Source organism: Centroberyx gerrardi, chromosome 13, assembly GCF_048128805.1.
Source record: "Centroberyx gerrardi isolate f3 chromosome 13, fCenGer3.hap1.cur.20231027, whole genome shotgun sequence".
Lineage (NCBI taxonomy): Eukaryota > Metazoa > Chordata > Actinopteri > Beryciformes > Berycidae > Centroberyx > Centroberyx gerrardi.
In genome coordinates, this window is record NC_136009.1 from 8,501,254 (window position 1) to 8,523,560 (window position 22,307).

The 22,307-nt window shown below is 46.8% G+C and overlaps 1 protein-coding gene across 4 annotated transcripts; it reads left to right on the forward strand.

Moving 5' to 3' along the window:
• On the forward strand, positions 1–22,273 carry chd8 (chromodomain helicase DNA binding protein 8). 4 transcript variants are annotated; one of them, XM_071903680.2, is made up of 40 exons: positions 1–51; positions 876–961; positions 1,212–2,233; positions 2,414–2,752; positions 3,451–3,564; positions 3,681–4,183; positions 4,351–4,462; positions 5,577–5,798; positions 5,948–6,016; positions 6,119–6,174; positions 6,268–6,385; positions 6,628–6,711; positions 6,957–7,094; positions 7,226–7,347; positions 7,893–8,136; positions 8,357–8,533; positions 9,172–9,315; positions 9,508–9,606; positions 9,753–9,912; positions 11,106–11,316; positions 11,477–11,672; positions 12,002–12,172; positions 12,305–12,595; positions 12,733–12,953; positions 13,494–13,696; positions 13,816–13,972; positions 14,066–14,155; positions 14,278–14,381; positions 14,632–14,755; positions 15,472–15,547; positions 15,728–15,999; positions 16,683–16,915; positions 17,533–18,201; positions 18,294–18,400; positions 18,526–18,747; positions 19,043–19,138; positions 19,243–19,356; positions 19,558–19,662; positions 19,775–19,879; positions 20,885–22,273. In XM_071903680.2, the coding sequence occupies exons 3-40, from the start codon at positions 1,313–1,315 to the stop codon at positions 21,239–21,241; spliced, it is 7,746 nt and encodes a 2,581-aa protein (XP_071759781.1). In that variant the 5' UTR covers positions 1–51; positions 876–961; positions 1,212–1,312; the 3' UTR covers positions 21,242–22,273. The 4 variants fall into 4 exon arrangements, with proteins under 4 accessions (XP_071759781.1, XP_071759782.1, XP_078143635.1 ...); XM_071903681.2 differs by having other exon boundaries at positions 18,297–18,400; XM_078287509.1 differs by having other exon boundaries at positions 5,580–5,798.
• Positions 22,274–22,307: the final 34 nt, after the last annotated feature.

Below are 22,307 nucleotides of genomic sequence, written 5' to 3' on the forward strand. Positions count from 1 at the left end.
GTAATCGTACAGTGTTGTGAGACGGAGAAAGCCATGTGTGTCGATGCAAAGGTAAATTTAGCACCCCGAAATTATAACTGAGAGACTTAGGGCAGTGGATGGGATGGTTATTTGCAGGTATTTTTGCTGAAAAATAGACGTAGACCAACCCAAACAGTATTGCGGCCTAACCCGTGTCTGAACGTTGACGGGCAATGGTTATTGTGGCACGTTGCTTTGGTTTGGTCCGGTTTGTTGATGAGATTGAAGGAGTCCAGTTGACTGAATGGTTGGTAGTAAATGACAGAGAAGCTAGTTATCGACTGAAAACATCCCATCCTTTGTGTTTACTAGCCCAATTACATGTTTCTGACGCAATACAGGCTTTTATAATAGGCATTTATTGCTAGCAGTACAAGCTAATGCTAGCTGTCGGGTTTGTGAGAAAGACTGCAATATGACCAGAGAGGGAAGCATCTAACGTTACCAGCATCAGTATCATCCTTGTCCGACTTCACTACCAACTGTTTCCATTCATTGGATGTTCTCAAAGTGATCTAGCTTTATATGTGGCTACTGAAAATGCCTGTTTAATTCAAGTAAAACGTCCATATCACATTTGATAGCTTTTCTGCCCATGAGTGATCACATATCCAGCTACAATAAATTGTTAAGTTATCTGGTGTCAGCTCTTTTTTACGGGGAGTTAGGTGCCACTTAAACAATATTTGCTGGCTGCTAAACATGTTGGTGTGACACACATAGTCATAGGAGTTTTGGACGGTAATTATTTTTTTCACAGCTCCTTCTAGGAGATAACTAGGTCTGTAAGTGGATTTCTGTCTGTGTCAAAGTTGTTGGTGATTTAGTAAACTAAACGTGTTTATGTGTTTTAGGAACAAAACTTCAAGGAATGACGCTGTGCATGGACGTCCCATACAGAGAAGAAAAGTAGGAGCTGAAAAGGAGACAAAGACAAAAGGTATACGGGATTAGCTTGTAGGACCCTCTTTCCTAAGCCTCTCTCTGCTCCTTGCTATTCTCTTTACACCATCTTAGGCATCCTAGTATTGCCCATGGGGTGATGCAGACCAAACTTAAGTTGGTCAAGGGTCAGAAACAGGCCATGTCCTATTTGGTAAGCAGTATAGCATTTGGTTAAATTATAAATGGACTTAATTTATACAATTGTGCTTAATTTTCTTCTGTGTTTCTCCTCTGTATATATCCAGTTGTTTGCTTGAACGTTGAGAAGAACTGGACACGGATTGTTTAGCTTTCATCTCGGAGTGTCTGGAAGGTTGTGCCCATCTCCCTGTGTGGAGGGGGCAAGATGGCAGATCCCATCATGGACCTCTTTGAGGACACACCTCTGTTCAACCTGGACGCCCTACCGGACGACTCCTTCTCTCAGGGCTCCTCGGACCCTGTGGAGGAGGCGCTCAAGCTGGCCCTGGGCCAGGTGGACCCGCCTGCCGACCCCGAGCCCACCCCAGAGCTCACAGTCACCGCAGGCCTTGGTGTACCTGTAGCAGTCCCCACCATCCCAGACCCTGTCCCAGTTCAAGTCACCATACAGCAGCCCGCCCAAGTGGCCCCCCCTCAGACTGTTTCCATAGCTGCAGCCCCCGCCCCTGTTGAGACTGTACCTCAGGTCCAGGCCCAGACCACCATCTCTGTCGCCAGCAACACCAGTGTGGCCACCACTGGCACTGTCCTACTGGGCTCACCACTAACAGTCTCCAACTCCCCAGCCACCACCACCACACAGCATCTCACACAGATTACTCACCAGCTCACTCCCCAGCAGTTAGCTGCCATCACCCAGCAGGCCGGAGGTAAAATCGTCATTCTCAAAGGCCCCCAGGGTCAAGCCCAGGTGCTGCAGACTGTTTCAGGAGCCACGGGCTCGCCTGGTGGAAAGGTCATCCGTGTGTTGTCTGGCACTCCTCTGAGACCTGGCATGTCCATATTGCCTGGGGGAACAGTTTTGAACCAGGCCAGCCAAGCTCAAGTCAAGGTGGGTGCTGCCGGGGTGCAGAGGCTGGTGCAGTCTCCCAACGGGCCAGTCAAACAGATTCTACTGACCTCCATGCCCCAGCAGGTGCAGCAGACGCAGAGCCAGCCGGTTCAAGTGCAGATAGCCCAGGGCCAGACCCAAGTCCAGATCCAGCCCCAAGGCCAGACTACACAGATCCAGATCCAGCCACAGGCCCAGGTGCAGCTCCAGACAGCCATGCAGTCCCAGACACAGGTCAGCACCACCTCTCCTGCCACCACGGTTAGACCACAAGGGGTCACCCTGACAGCTGTACCACAGCAGGTGTGACTCGGAGTGGTTCTATGGTTTACCGTCGGGGCCATAGCTGAGTTTCATAGATTTAAGGCAGTCTAAGCCATCATAATGAATCTCTTACCGTGTGTCTGATTCTAGGGTGGCGAGGCTAAGCGGATCACCCTGGTCCTCCAGCAGCCCACGCAGCCTGGCTCTGCTGTGGCCCATGGTCAAACGGTCACAGTGGCAGCTGGTACAGCCCAGCAGCAGGTCACACAGGTCCAGCAGGTTCAGACAGCCCAAGGAGGCCAACAGCAGCAGCAAGGCCAGCCCAGGCTAGTGCTGGGCCAGCTCCCCGGAGGCAAACTGGTGCTCCAGGGAGGCCAGCTAGCAGCCCTCACTCAGGCCCGGGCTGCCGGCCAGGCTGGAGGGCAGCCCAAAGTGCTCACCATTCAGCTGCAGGTGCAGCAGCAGCCCAACCAACAAGGAGGAGTTAAGGTAAGGAAGAAGTGTGTTTGTTTGGGATTACCTGTTTGCACATCAGAGGTTTTCCTGCATAGAAATGTGGCACCCCCCTTGATTTTTCTGCTAAGACAAATAACTCAAACAAGCGCAAATTACTGAACTTTGATTTTATGCATCTGTTTATTCTGTAATGATACGAGTTAATGTATGATTTTATGTATCTGTTTATTCTGTAATGATACGAGTTAATGTATTAATTCAGTCAAAGCCATTGCTGGCTTCAGTAGACACATCCTCCAAATAGTGTTCGACCTAACGTGTGTTTTCTGGGGCCCAGATGAGATTTTGCATTCAGGAACATTGTGAATTACATCAATCTGGAAAAATATTATTTACAGTTATTGTAAAATTATCCTCAAATTATCACAGCATCATTCATCAAGGCATAATTATACCTTTTGGACATGCTTGTGTTTATTACATTTCATACTGCCATGTTTGCAACCACCTTAAAATCCTGTCAGATTCCCACATCACATGGAAGCTGTTCTTTGATTGTGTTATGTGTAACCAGACATTGTAAAAGTCTGGCAGAGATGGCTTCATTGTGGTTGACTTAAAACACCCTTTTCTGTTACGTTCCTCTTGTAATCCACTTTGTTTTTGATCAAACGTGGTTATTTTCAAAGAAGAATGTGATGTGACCTGTCTTTCTCTCTGTGCTCTTACAGTACCAGTTGGTTTCAGGAACCGGCAACACCGGCACCCCGCAGGTGGTGCAGATCTCCCAGGGTCAAGGAGGACAGAGAGTCGCTGTGCCGCTCAAAATGCTGCTGCAGCCACAGGTAGACCTCCAGAAGTGCACTGATATTTTCTGTACCTTAGGGTCACACTTGAACTCTTATAAAGTCTTAACAGAAACTCCAGAAGCACTTTTTTAACACTCTCCACCATTTCCCAGACAAGCGTGGCGACCTCGGCCGGTGGCACCGTCTCTGTGGTGAAGGTCATCAACACCTCGACCGCCGGCTCCTCCACTACCACCACCACCGCCTCCCAGGCCATCCGCATCACCAAGGCCGGCGGCGAGCCCGTCACCGTGCGCCGCGTGGAGACCCTGTGCAAGCAGGAGAAGGCGAACCGCATTGTGGCCGAAGCCATAGCCCGGGCCAAGGCGCGCGGCGAGAAGAACCTCCCCAGAGTGCTGAACCAGGATGAGCTTCCCGCCAACCAGGCCTCCGCCGAGATGGGGGGCACTGTGACGGTGGTGACCACCGCTAAGAAAAAGACCAGCGGAGGAGGGAGCAAGAAGAAAAGTCCCGTAGCCGGAGGAGCAGTAGCCAAAAGTGGAGGTGGGGCTGACAAGAAGAGCAAGGCGAAGGTGGCAGGTGGAGCAGCCGGAGGTGCTGGTGGCACAGGGATGCCTGGGACCGGGAACAAGAGTAAAAGCAAGACCAAGACTAAGTAAGTTCATGTGCAGGAAAAATGGGAGAGAGGGAATAATTTAGATGTGACTCATTTTCTGTATGTCTGGAAACTTAGCCTTGTGGAATGCAATATTAATTACTGTCCTTTTGCTCTCCTTTTCTTCTTTTTCTCGTCTTTATTCTCTCCCTCCATGCCTCCACCAGCACCATTACTCTAGTTGGAGCAAAGAAAAGAAAGAGAAATGCGTCCTCAGACCACTCTGATGGAGAGCTGAGCCCTGCCTCGCCCGCCGCTCTGGAGGAGGACATGACTACGGTACACACACACACACACGCTCACACAAACAAGGTCAGCACATTTAGGGCTGGGCAATATAGCCAAAAATGTTATAACCATAACATTCATATCAGTTGATAAAGATAGAGACAGAGATAGATAGAGGTAGAAAGATAGACAAAGATAGAAGTCTGTCGGCTAAAGTCTACTCTTTGCTCCTCAGTGAAAGCTGAAGAAACCAGAAGGTTAATTGTAGTTTTTCTTTATTGTGAAAACATGTCAAACCTAAGTTTTGTTGCAAAGCCATACTTTATTGTCGACTGTGCTAATTGGCAGCATATCTTAACAGTCCACTGGCATTTGTGATGTCTGTGGCTCTTCTTTTGTTTTTGTTTTTTTATTGTTGGGGGATGGTTCTTTTACGGCACTGTGCTGGACATTGCTCATACTATGGTTTGCTGCTGAGAAGTAATTCGCCAAACTAAAAGTAGGTCCGCACAGGATTCTTAGTCCACTGTTTACTGAACTACAGAGTAGTTCACTAGTTCTTGGGGGTCGACTGCCAGCGTTTATATGGGACTGCAATCGTTTACATTCTGCGTGCTGTAAGGGATGATAGTGTCTCAAATGATGGAACGGGTTCATAGTGATACCTGACTTAGTTGGCGCAGATCATCAACACAATTTGCAATGTCCGCTTCTGTTTCTTGTCTGACTTTTAAGTATCAAAAATATTTTCACACAGCCGAAGTTGAACGATCTTTGTTATCATTGGTCTTCCTCATTTGAGCTAAAGTTAAGTGGAGTAGCTTTGTCTTTGTCTTTTCTGTGTCTTTCTTTGGTGTCGCTTTCACTTTCATTGTGAGGGACATTGATCGTCTTCCTTGCTAGCCTACTAAACATTAGAAACCAAAGCTGTAGCATCTGGTGCTGTGGTGGGTGTGTACCTCTTACTGTGCAGCCTCACCTGATAACAACAATTGGCTGTTTGTGTGCCACTTGTTGGCTTGCTGTCATAGCCTGGAAAAGAAATTGTCAACTTTTATCTAACATTTTTTATATTTATATTGAGAAAAAATGTATTTAGACAGTCATCATTGTTTTGTTGCCCAGCCCTAAGCACACATAACTTAAACCAATCTCTTTTGGCCAGAAGAGGCGCTCCAATCGGGTGGTGAAGAGGAAGAAGTACACAGAGGACCTGGACATCAAGATAACGGACGACGAGGACGAGCAGGAAGACGTAGATGTTACTACGACCGCGGCGGCCGTGGCCTCCATCAGCGGAGGCACAGCAGCGCAGCTTATGGGAGAGCAGCTAAAACAAGAAATGGAACTGGATGGAGACGGACAGCCCAGCATGCAGTTCTTTGTGGTGAGCGTGGGGAATTATTGTAGCATAGCTATTTCTTTTTTTGTGGTGAGAGTGACGCAAGGGTTCTCATGGTTGTCATACTACACAGCACCAGCTTAGGGTGTGTAGTTTAACAGTCATTAAAATATATTGCTTTTTTATGTTTACAGGAAAACCCCAGTGAAGAAGATGCTGCGATTGTAGACAAAGTTCTGTCCATGAGGTTAACCAAGAAGGAAGTAGGTTTATTCCATTTCATATATGTACATTTCTTTAAATCTCCCATTTGATAGTGTATGTCATAGCCTAAAAAAAACCTGTTCTCCTCTTGCAATTCCAAGGTGCCTACAGGCCAGTACATCAACGTCGAGGAATTCTTCGTAAAATACAAGAACTAGTAAGTCCCAATACTGGCCTCTCAAAGTCACTGATCCTTTGTTGAGAAAACTTCCAGATGAGTGAAAACTCTTCCTCCCTCTCTTCCTCTCAGTTCTTACCTGCACTGTGAGTGGGCCAGTCTGGACCAGCTGGAGAGAGATAAGAGGATCCATCAAAAGATCAAGAGGTTCAAGACCAAGCAGGCGCAGATGAGGCACATCTTCCAGGAGGTGAGAGGGACAGGTGTACGATGACGCAAATGCTGAAGCATTTTGTAGACGTTTACCCACAGATGGTAGCTCTGCGATTTAAAATAAAGTTTCCTTTGCCCTCCAATTGATAAAGGCTATAATCTTGATTTTCACAGAGCCATCTCCATAGTATTTCTGTTTTTGTTAGTACACTTGCTTTACCTAGTTGCAAATAGCCTTGTATGTGTTTCTAGTGTCTCTGACCCTGTGTTTGTCTCCAGGACGAGGAGCCGTTCAACCCAGACTACGTGGAGGTGGACAGGATCCTGGATGTGTCCCACAGCGTGGACAAGGACAACGGAGAGGTAAGAGCCGAGAACACCAAGCCTCGTGAGGATTTCACCTTCAAGCTGGACAACACTGCTCTACTGTTGGTCTCTTAGCTGTGTTGCTGGAGCTCTTTTCACTAGCTGTCTTGTGCTGGTTTGCTCATCAAACGCAGGATCCCTATCTTCATTTAAGATGGAGCATGTTTACAGTTGTTATTTACTTGAACTGTGTAGCATTTAAAAAAAAATCATATTCTCTGGCTCTGTGTCCCCTCCCCCAGCCGGTTGTCTACTACCTGATAAAGTGGTGCTCTCTGCCTTATGAAGACGCCACTTGGGAGCTGAAGGAGGACGTGGACGAGGGCAAGGTCGAAGAGTTCAGCAAGATCCAGAACCGGCAACCTCGCCTTAAGAGAACGGTGAGCGGCCAAGCGGGAGATGGCCGCAGTGTAAACAAGAACTATAGGTTAAACCTGTTAGGAGCCTGTGTGTGACCACTCAGTTTCTTTCTTTTTCGCTCATTTTGCATTCTCTCTCTCCTCTCCCTCAGTCAAGGCCCCAATCCAGTGCATGGAAGAAGTTGGAGGAGTCCAGAGAGTACAAGAGTGGCAACATCCTCAGAGAGTACCAGCTGGAAGGAGTCAACTGGCTGCTCTTCAACTGGTACAACAGGTATTTATGACACACATCCACATGCTTAATAAATGCTATAATCTCCTGTGGCCACGTGCGCTCTGAAGCTCTCAAACTATCATGACACATGTACGCTACTAGCTCAAATAGCCTAATGATGGCTGTAGGAGATTTTTGACTTGGGTGCAAATGCATCAACTGCTACCGCCATGTTGTGTGGCTCCATAGAAAGGAGCACTAACATAAATAAAATCCCTTTGGAGATCAAAATTTTACACAGTGATGCACTTGCATGGTAGCATTTGGTAAGTAGGTACTAAAAATGTAAAGTCTAGTGTGTAAAGAAAATGATTGTTTGTAATAATAAAAAATAATGCTTGTTTGACTGGTCAGTGTGTGCATGTAAGTGGAAGTGTAGAAATGACGTTTTAGACCTCAAGATCCTCTAGAATTTACAATAATGTAAAAATTACAGGACCTTCCCCAGTAAAGCAAATCTATTTTGATTGCTGCTTGAGATTGATTCTGTCCGGTGGAGCGGTTTTATGGCTTCACAAGTCAAACTTCTGTTGCTCGTCCCTCAGGCAGAACTGTATCCTGGCGGACGAGATGGGTCTGGGGAAGACCATCCAGTCCATCTCGCTGCTGTCAGAGGTGTTTGCTGCCGGTGTCCAGGGCCCCTTCCTGGTCATCGCTCCTCTCTCCACCATCACCAACTGGGAGAGGGAGTTCTCCACCTGGACCCACATGAACGCCATCGTCTACCACGGCAGCCTGGCCAGCCGACAGATGATCCAGCAGTACGAGATGTACTGCAAGGATGACAAGGTGGGGTGTTTACGTGTACAGACATGTTTAACTTTACCGTTGCATCTCATTTACGCACACAGGCGTTCCTGTGTGTGCATGCACAATTATGGCAGTTATTATGACCCACACTTAAATTAACAGGCTATGTGGGATTATTTGGGTACTTGTTGTTTATTCTTCTCTGGTGCTGTTCCGCACTGCACAGCACTCAAAATGAAAATTGCATACTGTCTTTTAGGAGCATCTGATCCCAGGTGCGTACAAGTTCGACGCCCTTATCACGACCTTTGAGATGGTGTTGTCCGACTGCCCGGAGCTGAGGGAGATCTCCTGGCGCTGTGTGATCATTGACGAGGCTCACCGCCTCAAGAATCGCAACTGCAAGCTGTTGGACAGCCTCAAGATGCTGGACTTGGTGAGTGGTCCACAGGTCATATGTGCAGTGTCTAATCAGTCAGGGTGTCTACAGCTCCTTTAACAGTCTTTAACAGACAAACATTCATATGTTTTAAATGGAATTATTTAAATTCAAGCCTTTAAGAGATCTTAAATACGATTTAAATGTTGTGTTTGACTCTTAAATACAGTTAGAGAGAGCTTAAAAATATGATTTTTCTTGGTGCACTAATTCTCTAATTCTAACCCTAAGAAATCAGGTTTCACAGATGCATACTTTGATTTTTTCATTTTTGTGGTTTAATTTTATTTTAATTGGCACTAAAAGGATTTTAAAAAATACTTAATTTGAACTCTCCCCCCCTTTCATTACCCGTCTGTGTTGTGCCCTTTTGCTTCCACTCCTTCCTCTTTTCCTCCTCTACCTGTCATGTTCTCTTTCCTTTCCTTTCTCCTCTCCTGCTTCATTGCTCTCCTCCTCTCTCTTTCCTCTGCATCCCTGTATTGTCTCCCTCTGCATTACTTCTCCTCATTTGCTTTATTCCTCCTCTGCCTGTTGTTCTGTCCTGCCCGCCCCCCCCGCCCCCCCCCCCTCTACTGCCTCTCCCCCCTCTGTCCATCCCTCCCCTCCTGCCTGTGTTGTGTGGATTTTCCCAGGAACACAAGGTGTTGTTGACAGGCACGCCTCTCCAGAACACTGTGGAGGAACTCTTCAGTCTGCTTCATTTCCTGGAGCCCGCCCAGTTCCCCTCTGAGACGGAGTTCCTCAGAGACTTCGGAGACCTCAAAACAGAGGAACAGGTGCAAAATATGCACTCATGTTGGCAGTCACACGCACACACACTATCACATTCACACTCTCACACACGCCCACTCTCCCATTTTGTCTCTCTGTTTGTGTGTCACATCTACATGTATGCTCTCTGGTGTATCTGCATATTTTACCGGATATGTTCAGCACTCCCTAAACAAATCCTTTTCTCTCTCCCTCAGGTCCAGAAACTGCAGGCGATCTTGAAACCCATGATGTTACGAAGGCTCAAAGAGGATGTGGAGAAGAACTTGGCACCCAAACAGGAGACCATCATCGAGGTAAGAGCGTCCATTAGCGCAAATTGTAGCTGAGATCTTTTACATGAAGAAGACGGCCATTATGATTACTACTTCATAGAAAGATTGGAAGAATAAATTGGTCTGTGAGATTACAAATTCATTATAAAACCTGTCCTCCCTCCCAGGTTGAGCTGACAGACGTCCAGAAGAAATACTACCGGGCCATCCTGGAGAGGAACTTCAGCTTCCTCAGCGTAGGAGCCAACAGTAACAGCAATGTCCCCAACCTGCTAAACACTATGATGGAGCTGCGCAAGTGCTGCAACCACCCCTACCTCATCAACGGTACTGCGCCTCAACATTAACTTTGCCTTTGATATTGCTGCCGCTGCCATGTCCAACCCATTACCTCGTACTGTTCCGGCTCATTTACTTTATGAGTATCGCGGTAGTAACGTTATCGCATGGTGTGAAATCACCAGATATCTCTTTTTAACTGAGAATGATTGTAATGCTGCAACCACCTTAAAAGAACATTCCCTAATTGATTATTTACCCCCCTGGGGACCCACAGTTAAGCCTGCTGAGTGTGATGAAACCAACAAAAACCCTGCTTGTTTTGCCAAGCAGTTGGCTCTCCAGGTGTGAGCTGGAATCTCTTGAAAGAGAGTACCCAGTACCCAGAAGGAGTTGCGCTGTGGTCTTGTGCAAAGGGCGCGACCGTAGAGTTGGGAAACAAATCAGAGTGACTGGGTTGAAAAGTTTGCGTAACTGAAGTGCCTATCTTGTGGTTGTAATCATGCCAGCCTGTTGCATTGTACCTGGCTGTAACACACTCACACTCTGGCCCTCCCCCCTCCCCCCAGTTGATAGCCCCATGCTCAAGCCAGACTGTGCATTTGCATAGACTTCAGGCTCAAGGGGCAGAGATGGAGAAATTTGTTGAAAACCCTCCTCCTTTCTCCCTCCCCTACTTTTTGTAGTCTTTCAAACTTGAGACTTTGAACAAAATACAGTGTTCCTGTTTTGGATTCACATGGAAAATGTTTTTCAATCAAGTATCTTTCAACAACACTATTTAGTGGCACTTTGCAGACTGAGCGTATGGTTAATCAAAGGTGGAATTCATTTAATCCAGAGTTTCTACAGTCATGGAATACCAGGAATAGTCAGGGCCATTGTAATAGTGTGCAAATTTGTTCAGAGACTTTTGTGCTTTTAGAAGAAATAAAAATTCAAACAACAAAGTTTCTGATTACATGTTATAGTTTTAGCTAGGCAAAAAGCCCTGGGGCTGTTCATTTAACAATCAGTGAGCTGTTCAGTTAACAATGTAACATTTGACCCAATGGGCTGATATATAGTGGTCATGGAAATGATGCTCTGTGTCAAGGAGAAGTCATGGGTTTTGATGATCAGAAATGCATTGGAATCCTGTTGAGCAACACGGGTTATCAAACCCACGCTGTCCTGGCTGTGACACCCAGCTCAGAAATGCTGGATAGTGCAATAAAATGATTTCTGTCTCTCTTGTCCAGGCGCGGAGGAAAAGATAGTAGCAGAGCTGCGGGAGGTGTACGACCCGCTGGCCCCTGACTTCCATTTACAGGCCCTAATCCGGTCGGCAGGCAAGCTGGTGCTACTGGACAAGCTGCTGCCACGCCTTAAGGCTGGCGGCCACAAAGTGCTCATCTTCTCCCAGATGGTGCGCTGCTTAGACATCCTGGAGGACTACCTCATCAACAAGAGGTATGGGAGTCGACACTAGCATTGTGTTTTTATATGTAAAACAGTAGTTTGTCTTTGATAGATATGCTAATTGAAAGCTATTAGTCTGAAAGGCGCTCGTATAGATGGAGTATTACCCAAATGTTATGTATTAATATGATGAATATGCTGTTTTGTCCAGATACCTTTATGAGCGCATTGATGGCAGAGTGCGTGGGAACCTACGCCAGGCTGCCATCGACCGCTTCAGTAAGCCTGACTCAGACCGCTTCGTCTTCCTGCTGTGCACCCGTGCTGGAGGTCTGGGCATTAACCTCACCGCTGCTGACACCTGTGTCATATTCGACTCTGACTGGAACCCTCAAAATGACCTGCAGGTACACTACTTTACTGTGCTGTGTGGTGTAAAGTTAATTTCACTGAGACTGCAGGCTGATGTGAACTCCAAAACCTTCTTGACATGTAGAGACATATAGACATCTTTGCCCCATAGTCAAAAGTGTGGATCATTTAGTAATTTCCATGCAACAGCTTTTGATTAGTATGTGGTTTCTGTGTTTACAAACTCATTCAGCTATATATTTTTAGTTTTTTACATTTTATAGCTCCCAATCAACACTTAGACATTCAACAATTCTTTCCTTACCTTTTAATCTCAGTATTTGCTTTTTCTGCATATGACCCTCTCTGTTTTCCCCTCTTCCAGGCCCAGGCGCGGTGCCATCGTATCGGCCAGTCTAAGGCTGTCAAGGTGTACCGTCTGATCACCAGGAACTCCTATGAGAGGGAGATGCTGGACAAAGCAAGTCTCAAGCTTGGCCTGGACCGGGCCGTCCTGCAGAGCATGAGTGGCAACAAAGAGAGCAACGTCAACGGGGTAAGAGAACCTTCTGATCACAAACTGCCAGGTTATGTTTTAGGTTGGTCATTTACGAAGCATCTTGTTTGTGTCTTAGCGAAATTGTAGTTTCCTTAACCCAATTTGGAACACTATCCATGTCTCCTTCAGATCCAGCAGTTCTCCAAGAAGGAGATTGAGGACCTGCTGAGGAAGGGCGCCTACGCTGCCATCATGGACGAGAATGACGAGGGCAGTCGCTTCTGCGAAGAGGACATTGACCAGATCCTGCAGCGCAGGGCGACCACCATCACCATAGAGAGCGAGGGCAAGGGCTCCACCTTCTCCAAGGCCAGCTTTGTGGCCTCCGAGAACCGCAATGACATCGCGCTGGACGACCCCGAGTTCTGGCAGAAGTGGGCCAAGAAGGCTGACATCGACTTTGACTCCATCAACCGAAAGGTAATGGTGATGTGTACAAAAACCCATAGTGTTGTTCTTTGTGAGGAAAAGTCGAGGAAGTTGAGGATTTTTTTTATATATATTGGAGCTTAGAACAATTCTTGATTGACATAAAGCCAACTCCTCCCTCCCAACAGAACACCCTGGTGATTGACACTCCCAGAGTACGCAAGCAGACCCGTCAGTACTCCAGTTTGCGAGGCGAAGGCGGCGAACTCTCCGACCTAGAGAGCGACGACGAGTATCCACCCGCCAATTCCAGGCAGTCCCGTGCCTCCCGGCGCTCCGAGCGCCACAGCGGAGGCGGGTACGGTCGCACAGACTGCTTCAGGGTGGAGAAACACCTGCTTGTCTACGGGTAGGTGGACCTTGCTAATACTGAGTTGCACCCCCAGTCCATGTGTCAGTTATCTCAAGGCTTAAAGATGTGTTTTTATCCTGTCTCCTCCCCTCATGATTGAAGTGGATTTAATGGATGAAATCTATATGGGATCATATCTTTGATCTGAATTCAGCTGCTCTGTCTATTTCATGGAGAGAGCGAGTGTTTCTAATGTTTTGTACCCTAGTAATATTTTGTAAATCAAATGGTAATTTGTTGTAAGATTGTTATCCTCTTATTTGATTTCATTCACTCTTTAAGACAAAGTTGATGAGCTTTGGTAGATGTTGGCAACAAGCTATAAACTTGGTTTGAGCCATTAGAATTGACTCATGGTTTCAAATCGGCAATGGTTGCTACTCTTTTGCTTGTCTTGGATTTGAATAGAGGACTGGAGTTAATTGGCTGTGATTCAAGATTTATTAAGTATCATTTTGTCTAGAGAGAATTAACTTCTCTGTTGACCCTCTTCACTCTTCTGCTTACCTTTCTTTCCCTCTTCCTCTCCTCCTCCAGTTGGGGTCGCTGGAGGGACATCCTGTCCCACGCCAGGTGTAAGCGGCGTCTGGGCGAACGCGACGTGGAGACGATCTGCCGCGTCATCCTGGTCTTCTGCCTGCTGCACTACCGCGGAGATGAGAACATCAAGAGCTTCATCTGGGAGCTCATCACGCCGCCGGAGAACGGCCGCGAGCCCCAAACACTACTCAACCACTCTGGTAGGGAGAGACACACTCACATACACCGTTTGAACTGTAGTTACATGGGAAAACTGTAAGCTCTCATTGTAAATGAATGGGAAAATAATTTTTAATGATATTTTCTTTTCTCCACCCAGGCCTGTCCATCCCTGTGCCACGAGGCAGGAAGGGGAAGAGGGTAAAGGCCCAGAGTACTTTTGATGTGCAGAAGGTGGAGTGGATCCGCAAGTACAACCCTGACACCCTGCTGCTCGACGACAGCTACCGCAAACACCTCAAGCACCAGTGCAACAAGTCAGTGTACCCCCACAGCTACGTGTATGTACGCATATCTGCATGCATTCTCACCCGTGTTTGAACCGTAACACCTCTCCTGTCCCCCTCTAGGGTGTTGCTGAGGGTGCGTATGCTCTACTACCTGAAACAGGAGGTCATTGGGGAACATGCCGACTCCGTCCTGAGAGGAGCTGACATCAGGTATTAAATGCAGCCCATTCGACATATAACCAAGCGCACACAAACTCTTACACTCTTGATCTCTCATTCACATAGAAGTTCACTGTCATACACCTGCACACAATAATTGTCCTGTTTTTTAGGGATGTTGATATCTGGATGCCTGAGATGGAGCAACAGGAGGTGCCATCAGGGTGGTGGGACACGGAGGCCGACCGCTCCCTGCTTGTTGGAGTATTCAAACATGGTGCGTCTTCTTTATGTGTGCTCATAACATTTATGTGAAGAGGAGAGCTTGTCTTTGTAGCACTAGGAGCAGTTACAGGTTCAGTTCCTTGCTCAGTGATGTTTGGCATTGCTGTTGTAATATGTGCCAGGCTCCAGTCGCCTGCTCACATCTGGAACTCGTCAGTGCCGCTAACTCGGTGGCAATCTGCCGTGCTTTGTGTTTTTTTTTTTTTTGTATGTAACAACCTTGTATGTATCTCTCTGACCAGGCTATGAGATGTACACCACCATGCGTGCTGATCCCTGCCTAAGCTTCCTGGAGCGAGCTGGTCGGCCTGACGACAAAGCCATCGATGCCGAGCAGCACACTGGCGATCCTGAGCTGGGAGACGAGTGAGTGATGCCGGCTAACAGTGCTAGTCATAGCATTCAGCATTCAGGGTTTCCTCTGTTTTCATTAACCAGTGGTGCTACTCCACAGCAAGAAAATTCCCACCACTACTAGAGAAAATGTGACATTAAAACCCTGCAGCCCTGTAGCCTTCACTATAAGCCATAACTACTTCCTAAAATTACAGAGGTAACACTGTTATTGACTGAGTAGCCATTAGCTTATTGATTGCTTTCCTCATTTCTAAAACAAGGTGTTTAGAGCTAGTGTTTTAAATTGAGAGCTTTGAATAGATCTTAAAATGTTACAAGGACACTGGAGCCACAGTAGCTTGCTACTTGCTCATATCCACCAGTCTTAAGTAGGTCAGAATTGAAAAGAGACACCACGACGGGCAGGGTGTCTGCAGGTTGTAAATGTCTTAATATTTTCTATTATATTATCTAAAGTCAAGATGTAAAAAAAGGTCTTGAATACAAGCTTTTTAAGTCTTAAATTCAGTTTAAAAATACTGCAGCTTATTGGTGTGTTGTTTTTCCGTGAGAAAAACATTTCATTTTTTTCATTTTACATTACAATTACAATTTTTACATTTAGTGTATTTCAGTTGCTAAATTTGTATTTGGAATGAAACGGGTCTTAAAAAGTCAAAACTTGAACTTCTGTTTTTGGACAGATTTCGCCTGCTTGATGGTGTTTTATTGTTTGTGTTGTGCAGAGCTGACTATGATAAGTACTCAGAGGATCCGGAGTTCAAGCCCGCGTCAAGACACACCAAAGATCTTTACGAGGAGGTGAGACTCTGAGCCATCATGTGCTTCTGTCAGCACTAGAACATTTATTTACATGGACTTGCATGAATATTGCTGTAACTATTACACTGGCAGCCAGTTACACACTCATAAACACAATCCAGTACACTATTTAATAATCAGCCTCTGTTTGACCCTGTTGTCCTCGCTGTCCTCCTCCAGCCTGACTCTATGAACATGGACGATGAGATCTCTGTCGAAGACAAGGTGGGTCCGGTGGTCACCGAGAGCGCCTCCAGCCAGAGCGGAGTGTGCGACTGGCCCACCAGCTCGTCGCTCACGGCCCGGATGCGGCGGCTGATCACGGCCTACCAGCGCAGCTACAGGCAGGAGCAGCTGAAGATTGAAGCCGAGGCAAAGGGCGACCGCAGGCGCCGGCGGTGCGAACAGGCCAGCAAGCTGAAGGAGATCGCCCGGCAGGAGCGCCAACAGAGGTACCCTAGTATTACATTGTGCTGGCAGGGCTCCCCGCAGGATTAACTTTATTTATTTGGTCAAGGCTTTTCGTATTGTAATTGTAAGTGTATTGTGCTCAAAATAATGTCGGCTTTTATCTGGTAATATAGGTTATTAATACTCTCATTCCTCAAACCATTCTGTTTTGCATGCCAGCTAGGAATTTTTCACATCAAATTTGTACTGATCAGGTTTAATTATTTGCTCTTTCTGTAAATGGAAATTCTAAATGTGATGTAAATGGAAGGCTTGCTGATGAGTCAAGTGAAAGTAAGGGAACCTTGCATGCCAGTATTGAGGCAATTAAGAATTTGACCGCTTTTTTTATTTTATTTAATAAACCACGGTGCTATTGTCATGGCACACTTCACTCAAACTTGTTTCATAATGTAGAGCACTCAAGAAAATCACCTGTGCCTTTGTGCAAACCCCTCATTTGTCTGTCATGTGTCCTTATCTCCTGTAGCAATGAATCACAATTCTCTAAGGATTTGGTCAATCCTTATAGATCTTTATCCATCTCTCTATTGACCTTATTGATTCTTTTTTTTTTACTTTCTTCTTTTCCTCATGCCATAAGGGACAATCATGGAGAAATATTGTTTGCTTGTGGGAGCAACCATGCCTCACCCCACTTGTCATTCTTCTTTCTCTGTCCTAGGTGGACACGTAGAGAGGAGTGCGACTTCTACCGCGTGGTGTCGACTTTCGGTGTGGAGAAGATGAAGCAGGAGCCGGGTCTTCCTGAGAGCGAAGAGCCTGACTTCGAGTGGACCCGCTTCCGTACCTTTGCACGTCTGGACAAGAAAACAGATGAGAGCCTGAGCCGGTACTTCCGCTCCTTCGTCGCCATGTGCCGGAGGGTTTGCCACCTGCGCCCAACTCGAGGGGAAGGTGAGTACTGCTGCACACGTTGGCAACATAGTGCCGAGACATTATATGCATGTGCAGTTGGTTGTTTACCAGCGATTACTAGGGTTGGCTGTTAATCTTCAATGGGGTTTCGCACTATTCATTCATACCATGTAGTTATTGGGTTTGCTGAAAGCTTGCACACTATTCTCTCTTAATTACATCTACATCCTTTCTGCTAAAGACTCCATTCCAAGTTTAAAATGTTCAGGTACTTTAGAGAATGTGCAGTTGACTTCAGTTTTTTTACTCTTTATATGTCGTTCACACTAATCCTCTTTTTTTGTAGAAAAAACACTGCTGTCATTGCATTATGTGCTGATGGAAATGGATAAAGAGATGGGTTCCATGGCGCACACTTTGTCTCCATAACAACAAGCTGCAGTATCTGGCACTATCAGCCAATAGTACTTATGTTCAAGTCTGAAATACTTATCAGTAACTCCCACAACACAGCCGTTGCATTGTGGCCTTGCAGCTGCTCCCCATTCACTTGAATGAAGCGCTGGCAGTTTAAAAAAAAGCAGAATAGTGTGAACATGACATAAGTGGGTTTACAGGCAGATGGTTGTAATTGTCTTCGCTCTCTTCCTCTCTAGATCCATCAGAGCTTTCCCAGACCCTGGCCCCCATAACGGAGGAGCGCGCCTCCCGTACCCTCTACCGCATTAGCCTCCTGCGTCGCCTCCGTGAGCGCGTCCTGCCCCACCCCTCCCTGGAGGAGCGTCTGCCCCAGGCCCCGCCCAGCTCGGAGCTGCCCGCTTGGTGGAGCATGCCGGACCACGACCGTCAGCTGATGCTGGGCGCCGCGCTGCACGGCGTCAGCCGCACTGAGCTCTCCGTCTTCGCAGACCCGCAGTTCACCTTCACTCAGGCTCGCCAGGAGTTCCTCCAGAACCAGCAGGCCCCACCCCTTCCTCCACCCCAGCCGCAGCCCATCATGCCCCTCGGTCAACCGAAGACCGAGGAGGAGGGGCCCAGTGTGAAGGAGGAGGGGCTTGAGGAGGACTCCCGCCTGCTGGCAGGTGAAATCAATCCAGAGCTCCAGAGCACGCCGCTGAGTCATCACGACGGCAAGGCGCGAGCGAGAGACTGGAGCTTCAAGAGGGGCAGAGGGAGGGGGCCCAGATCCTCAGGAGGAGCAAGGAAGGAAGGTAGAGGAGAAGGAGGGTCTGATTCTGATTCAGATTCTGACTCGGGCTCGTCTTCCTCCGAGCGATCAGGCAGCACTGACGAGAGTGGAGAGAGTGATGCAGAGGGGGAGGGAGGTAAGTTGGTAGTCTAAGAAAAAAAAAAAGCTCAATACTGTAAGAAAACACTGAAAATTCAACCAATCTTCTTTTTATTTTGTTTCTCTTAGCAGGCATGAAGATGTGTGACGGGGATGAAGAAAATAGTTTGCTTTCCATGACTACATCTCAAGATGGCATACCACCCCCTGATCCTCTCAGAGTGGACTGGCCCAAGGTAATGTACAGCTGGTGCAACTATGAGGCTTGTTTTTGAGGAGTAGTATGTAATACAAAGCCAGTGTCATGTGTTGATTCTCTCATGGCGAGTGACTGACTGACGGGGCTCCCTCTTCGTCTCAGGACCGCGTGCTGATCAACCGTCTGGACAGCTTGTGTACACTGGTGCTGAGTGGCCAGTGGCCGTCAGGGCGGCGCTACGTGTCTGACGCTCAGCTCACCCCGGGCTCCGAGCTGGGGGCAGACGAGCTGGCCTACACCAGGCTGATGCGTAAACCCAACAGCACGCCCGGCGGCCCCGGAGCTGAAGGAGAGGACGGAGAGTTCACCGTCAAACTCCTCAAGGTGAGAATGTGGTGGAGAATGAAATTAATTGTCAGTGTTATTAGTATCCTTACAAAAACTGATACTTGGGGTAAAACACACTTGCATATGCCATGAGTTTGAATAAAATATACTGACATATCTTTAGCTAATATTGGCTAATAATATCAGTTCACCTGTCAGTCTAAATCTATGGGGCCCTAGTGCAAGGTAGACCAAAATGCAGAAATCATTTTATAGGCAGGATGAGGTGTGGCTGTGATGCGTAGTTCATCATGGCTAAATTAGAGGCCCCCTCTGTCTCTTACCCTGCCAGGAGGAGGGGCTGAAGCTGACCTTCTCTAAGCAGGCCCTGATGCCCAATGGGTCAGGGGGAGAGAGCAGCGGCCGCAAGAGGCGCAAGGACCAAGAGGTACATGCGTCAGGTTTACATGTGTTCCTTTATAGTACAGGCACACTCAAAACCGCGCTGGGTTTAGGTCGCTAATCTTTATCCGACGTCTGTCTCTCTCTTAGTTGTCAGACCCAGACGGAGTCCACGACCCGATGGAGCGCACCCCTCGACGCAGGGACCCGCCCACCTGGCTGAAGGAGAACCCCGACTATGAGGTGGAGGGAGACATGCTGGAGGTAAATTCACAGCAGGACACCATCGGTTACTGAGTAACACCAACTATTGGGTCAAAGTAATCTGAATTTAAATTACTGTGGTTCATGAGCAAGCTTTTGTCTGAGGTAGACAGAGAAACTAAGTGGGGCTGTATAATTATATTAATTTGAGCTATGTCAATTGCTGAGTTCCTTTTTCCCATCATGTCTCCTCCTCCCCAGCTTCTTGTGAACAGGAGCAAGAGGAAGAGGAGAAGGAGGAGGGCAGACAAAGCCCTGACAGGCAGTGAGAAGGTCAAGCTCATTCACATGAGGACAGGAAAGAAGGTGAGACATGATTGACATGAGTGCACTGTATGCAACTCTCTCTATTGGACTTGTTGACTGTGTGGTCTTTGTTGCTGAGGGTTATGAACATCCAAATGTTTCCCTTCTATAGGTTGGAGCTGCCTTCTGTCCTATGCTGCAAGACCTGAGGGAGTATCTGGAGGAGAATCCGGATCACGCTGTAGCACCCGACTGGTCTGAAACTGTCCGCAATTCTGTACGTGCTGAAGCCATTATGATTTACTACAAGACCTTTCTGTGCAGTGCTGATCATAAAAATGACACATTTTATGCATTCTGTGCATTTTGTAAGAATGATTGCGTGACATGCACTTTGTTTCCATATCGAGTAGCTGCCACAATCACCAAACAATGTTTAGGTCCAACACTCAAACACAGCCATGTGCTCCATACTAACTCTTTATAATCGGAGTAAAACTACTACAAACTTTTCTACTGATACTTTCTCCATTTTCATTTGGTTGTTGTTAACTGTCATCTACCTGCACAGTGAGGAACAGCGCTTCTTCTTCATTGTATTTGATTAATTAAAAAATTTAGAAAGCGCTCTACTTTGCTTAAAAAGATGTCAATTACAGCACTTTTTGAATCAAGTACAGATTCTGTACAGTCCCACAGTGTGCTTGTGGCAATGACATATTGACCTAATGAATAATCAGTTTATTTTAATTTAATTTCAGCTCGTAGTTAATCAGCTGCTTTAATCTGTTCTATAGAGAATACAGTGACATTATGCTACTTTGCTTGCTAGTTAATATTGGCAACTCAACCTACATCAAACATAGCTTATAGCATATTGCATATGCACATACACGGAAGCACTGCTCATACAACAATGTTACTTATTATGAAATGCCAGAGTCGGTGTTGTCTTAGTCGTAAAAAATATATGTTGTTGTAAAATTCTAAAATATTTCTCTCAGTTCTCCCATTGTTTGACGTCATCCAAATTAATTTGCATATTCTTGAGAGGATTATGGGAGTTGTGTGAAAAATCAGCTAAAATGGGTTAGGGTTATTTCAACTTTTACTTCCTTTTTTATAGATACTGCGTATTTGAGTACAGACACGGTTTGTAGAAAATGACTTTAACTTGTACCATGGGGTGGGAAAAAGTGGACTAGTGTGAACACGCTCTTGGTCGTCTGATTTACTTTCCCCTCAGTGGACATTCTAATAAAAAGATCCATTCTCCTCACAGGGTTTCCTACCCGAGAGTCTCTTCCACCGGCTGCTGTCCGAGCACTCGGACATCCCCAAGAAAGGCCGGCGCCGCCACCATCACCACCACCACCACACTCCCGAGCCCGCCCCGGAAGACCCCCTCCTGGGCGCGGTTGAAGAGGAGACCCTGGTCTCCGACGGTGCCTACATGATGGACGAGGAGGACCTGGAGAGCTCCCACCACTTCCTCACCAGTCCGGACTTTGACGTTAAAATGGAGGGCGGCGACAGCCTGTCCCAAGGCGGCTACGACAGCTCGGATCAAGAAGCCCTGCTGGACGATGTCATCATAGCACAGAAGGACTCCGACTCCTCGTCTAGCTCAGAGGATTGACTGACCAACTCCCCCCCACCCCCCACCCCACACCCCACCCCGTCTGACTTGGTCCCCTTCTCAAAGACGAATCATGTTATTCCTCATCATTTATTTTTATCATATGTATCAAATTATGGATGAATGTGTTTTTTTTGTTGCTATTTTTATTCTTTATGTAGGGATTTTTTTTCCAGGAAAGGAGCACATTTGCACCCATTTGTTTTCATTTCCATCATTCAGAATTATGTTCCACCTTTCTCCCCGCCATCATCCTCCCTTTCGCACGCAACCTCCGACAAAGTGGCAAAAAGCCGAGCTCTCGCGTTTCACGACTCCTCCTCTTCCTCCAAACCTCTGAATTCCCATTGCATTCCCAGCCGTGACCAAAAGGGGACCCCTGCTGTACAGATGACCCTTTTCTTATCCAAGAACCTCAATGCTGGTCCTCTAGTGCTACACGAAACTGGACGAGCGGACACGCGTACTGAGCAGAATCCAGATCCCACAATTCCCCCCCGAGTCTGATCTCCTTTGGCCACGTCTTCTGTGTCCAGACGAGTCGATGAACTGCAACGGGGTCCGACGTGTGGATGAACTTTTTTTGTTTTCACTATAGGGGAGGGGTGGGAATTGAGAGGGAGGGAGAGGGGAAGGGGTGTATTAGTTACTGAAGCAGTGCTAGGAGGATGGGTGTATTGTACAATGTAGAGCTGGTCAGTTGTGTGCTATGGTGCAAAGATGACAGCTATGAGTAACTATTCTTGTTTTATGACCTGACTGTATCTGTGATATGAATAACAGCAATCTACAGTGAAAACAAGTGCGTCGTCTAGTCCGTGTGTATTTTTGTGGCATTCTCTTGTTATTAAGCAAAAGCAATAAGGAAGTTTTGCTGTTTGTATATGAGGTTGGTTATGTCTGTGTTTCTACACAACTACATTTAACTCTACTGACATTACCACCATGTTGAGGATGCAGCTGCAGAAGAGCTGAAATGGTTCATCTATTAAACAGTTGCATATAAAGTTAAACAGTTACATATAAAATCCACTGATGGTAGTACTGTCCACACTCTACTTTAAGT

What these genes read in the sequence shown, in the direction of transcription:
- chd8 (XM_071903680.2), top strand. Translation starts at nt 1,313, where the DNA reads ATGGCAGATCCCATCATGGACCTCTTTGAGGACACACCTCTGTTCAAC. An exon ending in CTCAAGCACCAGTGCAACAA is followed by an intron (nt 13,973 to 14,065) that starts GTCAGTGTACCC and finishes GTCCCCCTCTAG; the next exon opens with GGTGTTGCTGAGGGTGCGTA. An exon ending in ACATGAGGACAGGAAAGAAG is followed by an intron (nt 19,663 to 19,774) that starts GTGAGACATGAT and finishes TCCCTTCTATAG; the next exon opens with GTTGGAGCTGCCTTCTGTCC.